The sequence below is a fragment of the Podarcis bocagei genome, assembly GCF_964188305.1.
Source record: "Podarcis bocagei genome assembly, chromosome: 3".
Classification (NCBI taxonomy): Eukaryota; Metazoa; Chordata; class Lepidosauria; order Squamata; family Lacertidae; genus Podarcis; species Podarcis bocagei.
The window spans coordinates 70,253,107-70,269,206 of NC_138127.1; the positions used below are offsets into that span (position 1 = coordinate 70,253,107).

At 45.3% G+C, this 16,100-nt stretch overlaps 2 protein-coding genes across 5 annotated transcripts in view; one reads left to right on the top strand and one right to left on the bottom strand.

The window, feature by feature from the left end:
* XPO5 (exportin 5) overlaps window positions 1–2,565 on the bottom strand; it is a 36,812-nt gene extending 34,247 nt beyond the window's left edge. Inside the window, exon 1 of one of the 2 annotated variants that reach the window (XM_081187263.1) lies at window positions 2,300–2,565. In XM_081187263.1, coding sequence (XP_081043389.1) covers window positions 2,300–2,404 — 105 coding nt within the window. In that variant the 5' untranslated portion in view covers window positions 2,405–2,565. The remainder of the gene's footprint in view (window positions 1–2,299) is intronic. The other variant, XM_081187262.1, reaches the window with a different exon arrangement.
* A 565-nt stretch (window positions 2,566–3,130) lies between these two features.
* POLH (DNA polymerase eta) lies at window positions 3,131–15,372 on the top strand. Of its 3 annotated transcripts, none has more exons than XM_081187274.1 (10): window positions 3,131–3,452; window positions 4,425–4,559; window positions 5,720–5,937; window positions 7,056–7,225; window positions 8,549–8,652; window positions 9,246–9,365; window positions 10,766–10,889; window positions 11,799–11,864; window positions 12,713–12,885; window positions 13,208–15,372. In XM_081187274.1, the coding sequence occupies exons 2-10, from the start codon at window positions 4,474–4,476 to the stop codon at window positions 14,049–14,051; spliced, it is 1,905 nt and encodes a 634-aa protein (XP_081043400.1). In that variant the 5' UTR covers window positions 3,131–3,452; window positions 4,425–4,473; the 3' UTR covers window positions 14,052–15,372. The 3 variants fall into 3 exon arrangements, with proteins under 3 accessions (XP_081043400.1, XP_081043398.1, XP_081043399.1); XM_081187272.1 differs by lacking the exon at window positions 3,131–3,452 and adding an exon at window positions 3,494–3,769; XM_081187273.1 differs by lacking the exon at window positions 3,131–3,452 and adding an exon at window positions 3,704–3,835.
* The last annotated feature ends 728 nt before the right edge of the window (window positions 15,373–16,100 follow it).

The following is a 16,100-nucleotide window of genomic DNA, read 5'->3' on the forward strand; positions in this document are numbered from 1 at the left end:
TTAAAATGCTGGGGGTCAGGAGCGAAGCGCTGCCGACCCCCAGCATTTTAAAATCTCCCCGTGTCCCGGGGAGGTTTTAAAATGCTGGGGGTCGGGAGCGAAGCGCTGCCGAACCCCAGCATTTTAAAATCTCCCCGTGTCCCGCTGCCCCACTTCGAAAGCTGTTCCGAAGTGGGGCGGGGGGGCGGGGACACCCGCCAGCATTTTAAGATCGCCCCGGACAGCGGAGAAGTCCTCCGCTGTCCCAGGGTTTTTTAAAATGCTGGGGGTGGGAAGAAAAGCCCTTGTCCCCCCCCAGCCTTCAGAAGAGGTCCGGGGGCAGACTGTCCCCGGACCTGGTCCGAAGGCGGTTTCCCTAGGAACGCATTAATTGATTTTCAATGCATTCCTATGGGAAACCGTGCATCGCAAGACGAAAAAACCGCAAGACGAAGAGACTTGCGGAACGAATTAATTTCGTCTTGCGAGGCACCACTGTACATTAATTCGTTGCTTTCTGCATCAACCTCAAGTTGCTAGAGATTACACTAAAGGCTCTCTGCTATTCCCTCATATACGGTAAGTCTCTTATCTCTCTAGTTTCTCTCACTGCTGTTTATGCCTCTTTTATTCTGTTTTCCTACTCCTGTCTTAGCTCATCATTCCACAACCATTATGCCACCAACATCTTTCCCCTCCTGGTTTAACACTCTTTGCAGAAATTCTGCTTCTCTGGGGCTATCCCAGTATCACCTTGAATGAAAATGGAAATGCAACCAATGTTATTCTGCTTCATCCATGGTTGTGTCATCTCCTTTAATTCTGGGAGGGCTCTTCTGTGCGCAAAACAGAGAGAACCTATTCAAGTAGAAATACCAGGGAGGTGCAGTGGTTGGACCTAGTGGGTCCCCACTCTGCCACGAAGCTAACTGGGTGATCTTGGCCCAGTCACTACCTCTCAGGCTAACCTACCTCACAGGGTTGTCATCAGGACAAAATGGGGAAGAGGTAAACTATGTACACCACCTTGAACTTCTTGGAGCTGCCTTCCCCAGCACTTCTACTACTGGATAGATTTGGCATACTCAGGAACCAAATGTTTTGTGTCTTTTGTAGGAAACGCATACTTTTTTGTGCATTTTGCAATGGGATATAAATGCAATACAGAAACAAAACAAAAAACTGGTGTGGCTTTACATGACCTGCATCTGTTGATTTTTAATTTGTCAGCGCAGTTAGGACTCTTGGGTGGGGGAGGGAGTGAGAGAAAGGAGGAGGAAGGTGGCAATCCCAATATAACAATCCCTGCCCCCCCCAAAGCATTCTTTCCCCTTTTATATCTGCCTGCTTCTTGGGAGAAAAGCAATGACAAACCTAGACAGCATCTTAAAAAGCAGAGACATCACCTTGCCAACAAAGGTCCGTATAGTTAAAGCTATGGTTTTCCCAGTAGTGATGTATGGAAGTGAAAGCTGGACCATAAAGAAGGCTGATCTCCGAAGAGTTGATGCTTTTGAATTATGGTGCTGGAGGAGACTCTTGAGAGTCCCACGGACTGCAAGAAGATCAAACCTATCCATTCTTAAGGAAATCAGCCCTGAGTGCTCACTGGAAGGACAGATCGTGAAGCTGAGGCTCCAATACTTTGGCCACCTCATGAGAAGAGAAGACTCTCTGGAAAAGACCCTGGTGTTGGGAAAGATTGATGGCATAAGGAGAAGGGGACGGCAGAGGACGAGATGGTTGGACAGTGTTCTTGAAGCTACAAACATGAGTTTGACCAAGCTGCAGGAGGCAATGGAAGACAGGAGTGCCTGGCGTGCTCTGGTCCATGGGGTCACGAAGAGTCGGACACGACTAAACAACAAAATCTGCCTTGCACTATCGAGATCGCACCCAGCGGGCACACTCACACATTGCCACACTCCCAGGCTGTAGGAAGCCGGCCATGGGATGCTCAGCCCCCTGCAATGGAGACACCCGGCCACGTGGGCCCCAGGGCGGGTGAGGGGGCAGCATGGCCGTGGAGCGACACCACACTTTGGAGAAGAGAGGCCGAGGCTCCCCACGGCGGGGCAACCCCTTTCGAAAGCGGAGAGGCCTCGGGGGGCAGAAACCGCCGCAGTTTCTGCTTTGCATACGGAAAGCCAACGAGGCACGACCTGCATCCGAAGGAGCAGCGGTGCGAGGGGCGCACGCTGGCGCCGGCCATGTGTCTGCCTGCCACCCATCCCGGCTCCCCTCAGGCAGCCCCCCACCCCAAAAACAACCCCGCGCCCGGCCTCAGGGGGCTCTTCGGGAGGCGGAGGCGCGACGGTACCTTGAGGGCCTCCAGGCGGTACCGCTGCGTGGAGGCCGGGTCCATCATCACCGTCACCGCCTTCACGAGCTGCTCGCAGAGGGTGCTCACCGGGTCCCACGACATGGCGCTGCGGGGCTGGGTTGGGGGCAGGGGGGGAGCGGGGGGAGAGGAAAGCCGCTGTTGCCCCGGGCAACCGGGCTCGGGGAGAGTAAGGGGAGCAACGCTGCGCCGGGTGCGACGGCCAAAGTGGCGCAGTGCGCAGGCGCAGGCGACCCCGGCGACCTTTTTTCGCACACGCTTCTTAAACGCCGACAGTGAATGCGATAGTAGCTCTACGGTCGTCATGTAGAGATAGAAAGTTTAGAGAGGCTTCGTTGTTTGACGTGGAACTTTCGGGTTGCTTCAGGATCTCTTTTGTAATCTTTTTTTTTTTAACTTTTAGCCCACGCATCTTTCTCATAAAGTAAGACTTGAACTAAAAATAACACCCCTCTCTGCCTCTACTTTTTACTGGAGGGGGGAATACTTTGCCAACCCCGTTCAGCTAACATAATAGATTTCAGCTAGTTTTCTAGTTTTCTTTTCTTCGTAGGGACGAAAGTAACTCTTTCCTTAGAAAGTAACTCTTTCAGCTAGAAAACTAGCTGAAAGAGTTACTTTCGTCCCTAGGAAGAAAAGAGAAGTCTAATGAGCCCCGTGAGTTTGCTTTTTGTGTATGTCCGCAGTAAATCTATGCATCAATTGGAAAAAGAATAAGCGGCATTACCCGATTCTGACGTGTAGTGATAGAATTGTAAAGTAATGCATGCGTGCTTTTTTATTTTATTTTAAATTGGGGTTACTGTCAGCTTCCAATGTCCCTGAACGAGCAGCTGTCACTTTTATCTCTCTCCGAAAGTGATCACACGACCGGGGGTGGAATCCAGAAAGTCCACTGAGCAGCTCAAGGAATTGCCAATCTAATATTTCTACATCTATCATCCCGCTAGTCTGGTGAAGGAGAGTCGCGTCACCGTGTCCCTGAAAGAATGACGTAATCGATGCCCTTCCACTACGGGGCGGAGGGAAATCCGTTCTCGGTCTAGCTATCCCGTGGCCTTCTTTCCCCCCCCCGAAGACTACATTTCCCAATATGCATTGCGGTATAACCAACTGCGTTCGAGGCGCGGAGGTATTTAAAGGCATGCTGGGAGTTGTATTCCTTTAGGCGTGAAGGCGGGAGTTTTAGCGGCTGAAGCAGCTGAGCTGTTGCCCGGGCTTGTTCAGCCTCCGCGCACCCCACCTGCGGCCCTCAAGCCGAACCCGGCTCCGTTCTCCGCCTCCTGGCCGTGGCGGCCCCGCGTGGCCCGCCATGTCTCGCGGGCGGGAGCGGGTGGTGGCTTTGGCGGACATGGACTGCTTCTACATGCAGGTGGAGCAGCGCCTGGAGCCCAGCCTGCGCGGGAAGCCGTGCGCCGTGGTGCAGTACAAGACGTGGAAAGGCGGCGGGTACGGAGCTGCTGCTGCTGCTTGGCCCTGCTAGCTTTGCTGCTCTGCTCGTGTCGGCGGAATGAGGTGGGAGGAGGAGGATCTTGACGCGGAGGAGCTGGGGGAAAGGGGCCGTGCGGCTCAGTGGTCAGAGCAAAAGGCTTTAATCGCCCGCACCCCCAGGGAGGGCTGACAAATCCAGAAATCCTGCCGAGTTGCTGCTGCCGCTGCCACAATCGTTGCTGATCGATCGATGTGGGATCGATATTGTATAGGGCGGCTTCCTGAGTTGCCTCCCCACCCCAACTGCTTCATAATGCTCCTTCCTGTGACCCATGTTCCTTTTTTTTCCTCTACCCGTTCCCCCCAAAATGATAGGATGCGTTCCTGTACACTCCCAGTCTAAAATGGACTTCGGTTTCCACCTCTCAGGGTGGGAAAGCTAAATGCAGCATAATGTACCTCCTTCTTAAGATAGCTAAAATATTATAATGTGGAAGGAAAACTCCTTTCTTTTAAGCTAATTTGTAGGTGGGGTTTTTTTAACATGTTAATTTGTTAAAGACTCATTATCTAATGCTAAACTGAACCAAAAAAGTGACTGGGTTTGTGTGTGCCTTTCATTGTCTTAAACCCATAACTTAATAGCTCATCATTTCTCCCTCACCCAACTCAGAATCATTGCAGTGAGCTACGAAGCTCGTGCTTTTGGAGTTACCAGAAACATGTTTGCTGCTGATGCAAAGAAACTATGTCCAGATCTCCTGTTAGCGCGAGTACCAGAGGCCCATGGTAAAGCAGATCTCACCAAGTAAGCCCTGGATTGATTATTACTTGCAGCTATTGTTGTCCATGTGATTCTGAAGTACTCTGAAACAAAATAGGGTTCAGGATGAATAAAAAAATTCCTTCCAGTAGCACCTTAAAGACCAACTAAGTTAGTTCTTGGTATGAGCTTTCGTGTGCATGCACACTTCTTCAGATACACTGAAACAGAAGTTGCCAGATCCTTCTATATAGTGAGAAGGTGGGGAGGGGTGTTACTCAGAAGGGTGGTGGGAATGGGAGATAGGCAGATAGCTGAGAGAGCCTCTTGACGACTCTTAACGACTGTAATAGGTCTTACAGGAAAAGGCAAGGGGTGGGAAGGTGAGAAATGGTTTAGTTATGTATAGTGAGATAAGAATCCAATGTCTTTGTTCAGCCCAGGGTTCAGGATGGTTACAGATCAGCCATGCTTTTGATGAGTTTTCTGCTTTGGGGCTAAGGTTTGCTTTTGGGAAAGTTTTTGGAATCCCCTTTTGCTGTTTTTTCCAATGTGGATACAGTTTGTTTATTCTGGGTCTTCAGGCAGCAGTCTCTCTAAAAATTATTTTTACCGTTCTTTGCAAATTGAACAGTCCAGGCTTTCTTCGGAGTATAGTGAACTGAGCTCAATACTTTTTCAGCCAGAGCTTATCTGTAATAGGTAAGGTAGCTCTGTTAGCAGCATGCAGGGTGGGGGGGACAACAACTTCTACTTTCTGGTATACCACTGTTGATGTCGTATTGCTAATTAGTTACCCTAATTATCAGTTAAGGGACACGGGTGGCGCTGTGGGTTAAACCACACAGCCTAGGACTTGCCTATCAGAAGGTCGGTGGTTCGAATCCCCGTGATGGGGTAAGCTCCCGTTGCTCGGTCCCTGCTCCTGCCAACCTAGCAGTTCGAGAGCACGCCAAAGTGCAAGTAGATAAATAGGTACAGCTCTGACGGGAAGGTAAATGGCGTTTCCGTGCGCTGCTCTGGTTCACCAGAAGAGGCTTAGTCATGCTGGCCACATGACCCAGAAGCTGTACACCGGCTCGCTCGGCCAATAAAGCAAGATGAGCGCTTCAACCCCAGAGTTGGTCACGACTGGACCTAACTTGAATTATCAGTTAAGATGGAATGGGAATATTAGAGCATTGTTGGGTCTCCTTCCTACGTAGGTACCGAGAAGCCAGCGTGGAGGTGATGGAAGTGATGTCACGCTTTGCTGTGATTGAACGTGCCAGCATTGATGAAGCCTACATGGATTTAACTAGCGCTGTGCAGGAAAGGCTTCAGAAGATGAAAGGGCAGGCTATTGAAGCAGAGCTGTTGGCAACTACCTACATCCAAGGATGGCCAGAAAGCCTCACAGCAGAAGAGAATACAGGCAACAAAGGTATTGCATGGCTTCAGACATAGTGTTCCACTCTTTTACTTCAATTTCCCTTGCTCTTAATCCTGCTTAGATTATAGTTCTATATAGAGGTATTTTCCTTTTCAAACTTGTGTGTCTACAGAAGAGCATGGTGATGGTGTGGAGCCAATCCACGACTCCCAGGTTTAGCGTATATTTTTCATTTTGTCTTTGCTTCAGTGCTTATGTGAGGGTACTAAAGGTTTGAGGGGATGGTAAGAAATTGGAAGTGTGCCCTTCAGAGGTAATGGATATGGTACCATAGCATTTTCTTCTTGAGCTGCAGCTTATAATACAAGCATCTTTTCTCTATTTTGTCGCTTTCTAATATTTAGCGTGCTACTTGTTCAGCTTGTGAGACCAGATTAATTTGACCTCAGCAAAATGTTCCCTAAAAAGAAAGACATGTCTGCTTTCTAACCTGCAAATCAGACAGCAGGAACAAAGGAAGGTGATTAGTTTGCTGCTGAAAGGCCAGTACTGCAGTGGAGAGATCTGGGGAATAGTTAAGAGTAAAAGCAGTAGGAATTGCCAAGACTGATGTACTTTGAGAGAGCTTATTGCTCAAGTCTGCGTGGCTATTTCCCATGTGGCTATTGTCTTCAGATCAGTTCCAAATTTGGAAATTTATTTTAAGCACTTAAGTTAATTGCACATTTTCAGCTACTTTGCTACTAGTGTTAGAACATCTTTGAAGGCCAAATGGTATGAGACTTCCTTGTTGGGTGAGCTGTATGCTAGGTTGTGTGTTGCATTTCTACTTTGATTAATCTAATCTTTGAGACTTGCCTAAAGGGTGGCACTTCTTCGGCTGCGAACATCTTTACAAAAATGCAAAACCATTTTCCCTCTCCTGCTTTCTGTTTATTTGCTTGCCCTGCAGGATCTTCCTTCCTTCCTTCCTTCCTTTTGCTTTCTAAGAGTGGGCTTATTTGACCAAGGATGGCCTTATAAAGGGCTTTCTGATTTCTTTTGATTTCTTCTTTTCTAGGTGCTTTACAGCACTATGTGCTTTTTGTAGCTTTCCTGACCTGTCACTCTGCCATGACAATAATTATTCTATCAAGATTGGAGATAGGTTGCATTGTGTTCCCTTTTAGAAGAACTGCGGGAGCGTGGTTTGCGACAGTGGCTCGAGTCATTGCCTTTTGGAGATCCCAGCAGTCCAGAGCTGCAGCTGACAGTGGGAGCTGTCATTATGGAAGAAATGAGGGCAGCTGTGGAATCTGTCACTGGATTTAGGTGTTCCGCTGGCATTTCTCACAACAAGGTGTGTGTAAGACCAGCATGTTTGTGGTTTTGAACTCAGCACTACTAAAGCGGTGTACCTCTTGGCTGCTCTATGTATTCAGTGGAATCTGTTCTGAACAGATTATTATTGTGACCTGGCACAGAAAACAGTAATGGAGGACTCAGGATAGGATTAGACCCAATAATTGTAGTAAATACCATCCACAATCTGGTTTTGGTAAAATGTATTTTTATGAACAGCTCCAGAATGTGAGATTGGATGATGTGATGGACTGAAGAATTTGGCATCTTAACGTAGAGCAGGATTTACAGGAATACATCTCCAGGTTAAGCCTCTTGTAAGCTTCCTAGACATAGATGTGTGGCTAGCTAATTGAGTTATTCAATAGGTTTCAACTGATTAGATCACATTTGTGTGGACCTAGTCAGTTACTAATGGCAATTGCCTCTGAACCTTCTTATACAGATGGCATCAAGCTGGAATGAAGTATTCTGATTTGGAAGCTGCTTGTTACAGCATGCAGGCACAACATCGTAATGTGTTTCTTGCTCTAAAACTAATGGCACTTTTAGAGAAGAGAGAGGGAGAGATGATGCAAGTTCTAATAACAAAAAACATGGAGTTAGCCCTTCCTGCCCTAGGTGATAACTCTATTGATGCTACAGTTGGAGACCAGGATACCTAGCACCTGAGAATGAGAAATGTAGATTTCCTCTTCCACACAGTTATTCTGCAAAATGCTAGAATTCAGTGTATGTAGGAGACCTTAGAGGTAGTACTATTTATTTGATTAGTATATTCTGTATTCAAAATATTAGGAATAAACAAATTGTTGTTAGATCTTTCAGCCACAGGCTGTAGACAAAAGTCATATACCCAAATAAAAAGAGGGTATCATTGTATGAGGTTTCCTTTGAGGAGACAAGATTAGCCCAGAGAATAAGCTCTGAAGCAGTAAAAGTTTTTTGAGTAGAGATTCTCTTCTCCCTGTCACCAAACTTTCGGTTTAAGAAATTCAGCAGGACGTAATTATTCTTTGACTATAAGAATCAAAATCTGACAGTATGAGAGATTTTCTATCCCTCTAGGGCCACAAATGCAATGTCTAGTCTCATTTAATTTTGAATTCCTTTCTAAAAACACTGGGTGTGATTTGGAAAAGAAAACAATCCATGGTAACATTTGAAAACATAAATTGACAGCTCATTACTTGCAGTATTTGTGTATTAAATTCAGCCTTTTCTCTAAGATGACAAAAATAAACTCTGATAGACCAGGTGTGTGTTGGAAACCTGACTTGGAAATCCAAGCTTCCTAAATTGGATACTTTCTTTATTCTAGGTATTAGCAAAGCTGGCCTGTGGTCTCAACAAGCCTAATCGTCAGACTCTGGTGTCACAGGGTTCCGTCCCTCAGCTCTTTAGCAAGATGCCCATCAGCAACATGTATGTAAAACTGATGGTCTGCTTCTAGAAGCCCCATGTGAGATTGCACTCATGAATCTCGGAACTACCATTTTTCTTCTGCACATTATTGTTTAGGGGTATTCTGGGTATATTGTAAGCATCTGACCAATGGCACTCAAGAGATAATAATAAGAATGGATGCTAGAGAAAAAAATTCCTTGTGCAAGTACCGAAATTTGGGGAGCCATAATTATTTTTCAGCCATCCTTCCTTCGTGCAAAAATTGATAAACTATCAATATTTTTATATGCCAGTTTATTATTATGGAGTGGACTGGGATTTTTCAGGCCTGGTTGCAAATGTAAATGATTCTAATAAATATCTGGTGCTGTTTTATTATCTTCCCAGTTGATTTCTTCTCCTGCACATACTAGTGTAGGTAAGGAAGAGGCTACTTGTTAATTTCTTGCTCCGTTGGGATGTTTTCCATGCTTGTCTCAAAAAGCCAAGTTTTGCATTGCTTTTTCTCTTTGTCCTGCTTATCTATCTGCCTTCTGCTAGCTGGTACACAAGAACCTGTGTCTGAAGACTTCTGCCTTTTTACACATGACAGCTTTCCTTTTCTCCCATAGCCGCAACCTTGGAGGGAAGCTTGGGGCCTCTATCACTGAACTTCTGGGAGTGGAGTATGTAGGAGAGCTGATCCAGTTCAGCGAATCACAGCTTCAGACCCACTTTGGAGAGAAGACTGGGTAAGTTGCTCACTAAAGTTCTGGCCTCTGCTACAGATTCAGGTTCCATTCATGTTTGCTTATGCTGCTGAGGATTCTGCTCAAGACAGAGTCTGTCTTGAGTTTCCAAAGTCTCATTTCTACTGAGAACTTGACACAAACACATTAAGAGGCAGTGCATTTGCTTAAAGCCAGATGAAACATCTACAAGATTCAGGGAAGATTGCAGCATGTGCATTTTAAAAAAGCTCACTTCAGTCATTGCACTGAAGTAACACTTAATATGAGAAAATAACAAAAGGGAAGCAAATATTATGCATATACTGTGCAAATTCTATAGTGGTATCTGTGTTAGCTGCAGCAAAAAACTATTGGGTCGCTTTAAAGATTGACAGATTTATTATGACACAAGCTTTCAAAGGATAGTCTGTTTCATCAGATGCATATGGAGTGTCAACCTCAAGTGATAGATATGTAATACAGAATGTTGTTTTCACTGTCCAAATGTTCTATTCATGGTCACCCATACCAGTAAGCTGTAGTTTAACATATTCGCTTCTACAGCAGATGAGATTGTCATGTAATTACATATTTATCCAAGTGGGACAAGAGAGTTTATCAGACTCCATTAACCCAATAAGGTTATTATGAAATCAAAACAATATACCCTTTTGGGGGGTTTTATACAGAGGGCTGTAGTATAAATACCAACAACTGGGAAACACTGGCCTGCGAGCGTTCCAAATGGAGAACAGCCTTTCCCAAAGGTGTCATGGGTTTTGAAGACGCTCGAACTCGGGACGAAAGGGAGAAACACACTAAGAGGAAGGCATGCTTGGCAAACCCTCACCATGATCCATTCCCGCCCGGAAACCTATGTCCCCACTGTGGAAGGATGTGTGGATCCAGAATTGGCCTCTACACTCATGGACTCACTGCTAAAACCGTGTTTAAGGAAGACAGTCGTCCTCGGCTACAAGTAATCACCAAAGAAAGAAGAAAGATACAGATGGTAGCAATGGATTATGTCATCAACTGTCTTTTGGACATAAAATTGATTCTGATCTACCAGGATCATATTTCCATGTTCTTCCCATAATATCCAGCTTGGTCCTTGCTATTGATTCAGTGCATCCCAGCAAAATGTCATAGCAGATTAGGGTGCATCACTAATAGCCACTCCATGCAGTTTGTATACCAATATCTATTCAGATGTTAAATGGCAGAGACACTTATGATAGGGAGCTCTCCATTTGCCTTGCCTGTATTCTCTTTAGAATCTAACTCTTGGACTTGATCCTCATCTCCATTGATTTGTGTGCAGGTGCCAGATACATTGGATGTCTCTAAGTAAATAAGTAACATTTCCAACCTTGGAACCACTTATTTATTTAACTCTGGTTTCCATATATGCTTTGCAGCTCCTGGTTGTATGACTTGTGCAGAGGGATGGAGCATGAGCCTGTGAAACCTAGACAATTGCCCAAATCCATTGGGTGTAGTAAGAATTTCCGCGGAAAAACAGCTTTGGTTACTCAGAAGCAGGTAAGAGAGTGTCCAGAGAGCCGAACCAAGTTTGTCCTGAGAGCAGGAATAAAAGATAAGGCAGCACACATTGCTGCACCCTTTCTCAAACCTAATTTGGTCATCACCTTTCAGCATCACTTTGCTCTGAAATGGTCAGTAAATTGTTGAAGAATTTTATCAGTGGGAGGGGAGTGCCAAATGTCTCCTGTGACCTGCCGATGAGTTAATATAGCAGAGGAGGAATTATTCCTTGGACCATGATCTCTCTCTGCAGTGCTAGCAAAGATCCTTGTTCCATTTTAGCATCTAGTGCAGTGTCCTGTCCTTTGAGCATGTTGTAACCACATCTTTCCCTGCAATTGAACTGCTCCATGGCAACATTTCCGATCATTTCATGATTATTTTATTAAATTTCTATACTGCCTTCATCCCAAGATTACAGGGTGCTTTACAATATAGAAACACAAACATAACCAGAAATGAAAACAGTACTGAAAACACCAGTATTGTTTGTTTGTTTGTTTAGAGCATGGGTTGCCAAACTAAGGCCTGGGGGCCGGATCTGGCCCAATCGCCTTCTAAATCCGGCCCGCGGACGGTCTAGGAATCAGCGTGTTTTTGCATGAGTAGAATGTGCCCTTTTATTTAAAATGCATCTCTGGGTTATTTGTGGGGCATAGGAATTCGTTCACCCCCCCAAAGTATAGTCCAGCCCCCCACAAGGTCTGAGGGACAGTGAACTGGCCCCCTGCTGAAAAAGTTTGCTGACCCCTGGTTTAGAGATCTGAAAGTGTTTGTTGTTCTTCTTAGCCTTCCATCTGATAAAAATGTCCTGTGGATGTTCCTTGCATATTTTGGTTTTCTATATGTAGTAAACTGAGCAGTGTCCCAAGACAATAATAAAAAACACAGTAATTATGCATGTAGGTGCAGCATTGGCTTCTGCAGCTGGCCTTGGAGCTGGAGGAGAGACTGAACAAGGACAGAGATCAAGTAAGTAGGGAAAGATAGAGGTCCTATTATCTCATTGAGTACTTGATGTCTGTGAATTGGCCTGAGAAGTGCAAGTGTGCCTGCTGGTAACCATACATATCATTTGTCTGGATGTAGCTTGCTAGAGGTCTGAAGTAAGTAATCAGTGAATCAGGGGTATGTCCCCTCAACCTGTTCTGGGTTGTCCCCCCCCCCATCCTCTGTAGTAGGGATGGAGTTGCAGAGAGGAGGTCTAAGTCCCATCGCAGAAGTGGATTTCATTCCACTCATGCCATTATTTAGTTAGCATATGAAGCCTCTGGGTGGTATATCCATCTTTCCGCTAAGCACCGACTGGACCTTGACCAGCTCATTTTATTAAGCTGACTATAGCGTGTGCCTTTAGATCACTTCCTGAAAATAAGACAGATACATCCCTTTTTAGCATTGGGCTTACCTTACAGATGTCGTCACGGTTGAGGTGAGCTGCTCATGAGCACTGAGCTCTTGTTAAAGACTAGAGTTCATTATAGTCTTCCTACATTTTTAGCTTCAATGGAGAATCATGGAGAAAGACAGTAGGGTTAAGCTCCATGCTGGAACACATCTGGATTAATCCAGCCCAGGCATAGGCAGACTGGCCGTCCAGATGTTTGGGACCACAATTCCCATCATCCCTAGCTAACAGGACCAGTGGTCAGGGATGGTGGGAAATGTAGTCCCAAACATCTGGAGGGCCCGAGTTTGCCTATGCCTGATCCAGCCTGATACCCACTACCCCCTTTTTAAGAATGTCCTCCTAGAATCCAAGTTATTGATATCTCAAGCATTTCTTGTCAGGATTCTTACATATATCTTTTTTCCAACAGAACAACCGCGTAGCTAAACAGCTGACTATTGGGATCCATATGCAGGGCTATAAACATGCCAACGGCTTATCCCGCTGCTGTGCCTTAGCAAATTATGACGCCCATAAAATCAGCAGAGATGCTTTTGTGCTAATCCAGAACTGCAATACTGCAGGCGGCCAGCAGGCTGCATGGTGAGAACTCTTCCCCCCCTTGGATACAACTGTTACTGCAGAGGAGGAAATGTTAGCTTTATCCCTTCTTCCAATGTACATATTGCCGAGTCTGTGCTAGAACAGAAAATGAACTAGTAGTGGGCTGGACAGCCACGCTGTTAAGACAAATATTTATGATATGAGAACATTTATTCCGATTAGAGCTAAGATGAGGGTTGCTCATCACATATCCTTGGGCCAGCTTCTTCCAGGCTTAGCAAATTGCTTAAAAATATTTGTGCAACCTTATTTTTTGAGTTTACTCCCTTTGAATTGTTTGCTAATGTGCCCTCGCCTACAGGTCTCCTCCCATTACACTTCTTCAGCTTTCTGCGAGCAAGTTTTCAGAAGCGCGTGCTTCCTCCGCGAACATTACTTCCTTCCTGACGACTGACAGCCAAGGTACCCAAGCCACTTGCACCAGTGCATCCAGCCCAAACGGCAAGTCCATTGAAAGCCCCAAAAAGGAGACCCTCAAGAAGACAACCAATCCTATTCAGATGCTTTTTCAGAGGGCAGTGGAAAAGAAACAGGCCCAGGCTATGGCCAGGAACTCTCTTCCTGGTGTCAGCAATGAAATGAACTTACCATCAGTACCAGAGTCCAGTATCTGTCAGGATAAACGACTCACCCCCATTAACAGCCAGATTCCAAAAGTTCCTGCGGAACAAAGTATCACCAGGAGCAACCCAGACTGCATGCAAGAACAGCTCTTGGTAGGACAATCTCTGGCCAGCTCCAAAGCTGGGCTCCTGGAGACCCCTTTAGAAACAGAAGTGCCTGAGGTCTTTTCAGAGCTCCCTGATCTGTGCAAGGAAAAGGAAGTGCATCCTGCTGCTGGAATTTCCCAGGTAGGGGCTGATAGTTGGGCTCTTCAGCCCTGTACTGGTGACACGATGCTGTGCGAGAAATGTAATCAACAGGTGTTGGTATGGGAGTTCACAGAACACTCGGACTACCACTTTGCTGTGGAGCTGCAGAATTCTTTCTCAGGAACTGACGCCTTCAGGCCATCTTTGCCTCCCACCAGCCCTCCAAGTAAGGGCAAAAGTAAACAGAAGACACCCACAGCCTCTAGGGCCAAAAGGCCAAGGCAAAGCACAGATAGGACTTTGGATTTCTTTTTTAAGCGGCCACCTCCTTAGGATGAAGCTCATCTGAGCAGCTTATCTTGGAAAAAGAAGGTGCAACTTTATTTGCCTTTATCTATCTAATATCCATAAGTAAATAAATAAACAGGATAATAAATTGTTCCAAACAGGTGCTTGGAAAGCTACAGGACTCCCAGTTGTTGTTACGAGAACCTGCACTTGGTAGTCAAGGCTGTTATGCCTTCTGTAGGACGTTCTTGCTCTGTAGCTTCAGATGGTGACAGATGTCGCATCAAGGTGCCATATTAATGATACTGCCAATTTATGGTAGTCATTGGGGCCGTCTCTAGTCAGACTGTCCCCTCCACAGGACCATCTTTACATTGTATATCATTCATTTGTTTTAGTATTTTAAACTTGTAAACAGCCTTGGCAGAAGGGAGGTATTAAATGCAATACAGTCATACCTCAGGTTACAGACGCTTCAGGTTGCGTTTTTTCGGGTTACGGACCGCCAAAACCCAGAAGTACTGGAACGGGTTACTTCTGAGTTATGGCGGATGCGCAGAAGCGCCAAATTGCAACCCGCGCATGCGCAGATGTGCCGCTGCGGGTTGCGGATGTGCATCCTGCACGGATCATGTTTGCAACCTGAGCGTCCACTGTACATACTTTTGAAGATCTAGAGAGGTGCTGCTTGTGGGCTTTCCTAGCCCTGCTCTAGGCAACTAAATGTCAAGGGATGAACTTGGGCCCTTCTGCATCCTGCTCATGTGTTCTCTCATTGAGCTGCTTAGATCAGAGTTGTAGGTTGTGACTGGCTTTTACTATGGTGGGGATTGCCCTTCCATAGGCAAGACAGTCATTAAGAGTTGAATGGATACTGGAATAAGCACTGTGCAAGTCCACATGTGTCCATTTGACCACTTTGATCAGTGGAATTGGTGCTATCTAGGCGCTATGTGATAACTGTTCTGCATTTTTAAGAATCTGATTGTTTAGTGTGGCAGCACCTGCACTTTGGAACCCCCGCCTACTGAGATTAAGAAAGCGTCTTCATGGTACTCTTTTCATCATCTGCTAAAAACATTCTTGTTTAGACAAGCCTAACCAGATGCTTAGAAAGCTGAGGTGATTTTAATCTGTCTTTAATATTTTAACTTGTGTATTTTAAAGTATGCTTGTGAATTTTCCAATCGAGTGGTGTATAAATTTTATGAAATAAAGTGTAGAAACCAGTGTATACATATGGAGAGTTGAGGCAAATCTATAACATCTGTACTTTAATTTGATGGCTTGATTAAATACTTGATGAGTATAGGTTTTATCTATATGAAAAAGCAGGACCTTATTCAAATAAAGTTGTCCAGTATGATTTAGGGTGTTTTACACTTTTAACTTTCTTACCTGGATAGTAACAAACATATGCAATTATTGCCGCATGGTGCAGTTAGTGTATTGGACTAGGAGATGGTAGAACAGGGATCAAATTACCACTGTCATGAAACTTGTGTGACCTTGAGCCAGTCAGCCTCTCACCCTAATTTGACTCAGGGGTTTTGTGAGGATAAAATGAGGGGGGAAGGGAAAACCATGTATGGCACTTTGAACTTCTTAGAGGACAGGTAGGATATAAATAAAAGTGTCCAATTGCAGCTTTCTAACTCCTTGGGTGTGAGCTATAGTTAAGTATATTCCATATGAAACCCATGATGTATGAAGTCTTCAACTATATTCTGGAACCATGGAAATGTGGTTACTGCTAGTGCAAAACCTATCTGTTTAATCCTAACAGCCTGTAGCACTCAGTGGTATCAGGGACAGGATTTCAAACTAGTTATAGGGCTTTAGAGAGTGCATTATTAGGCGCAGGTTACAGACACAAGATATCTATCTGGTCTCGTTTTGTTTTACTTCCTGCTAAAACCTTGGTCTGCTTTTTTCCCTTTTCTGTGGAAGTTGCTGGAAAGGAATTTTCCTCATAGGCAAAAATACTATCCAGTAAAGCAGAATAAGGGGAAATTTTATGTGTTGAAAGAAATATTGGCAGGTTTGGGGCTTCTGTATAGAAATTGCAGCCTGTTTTGTTGTTACTGTACACAA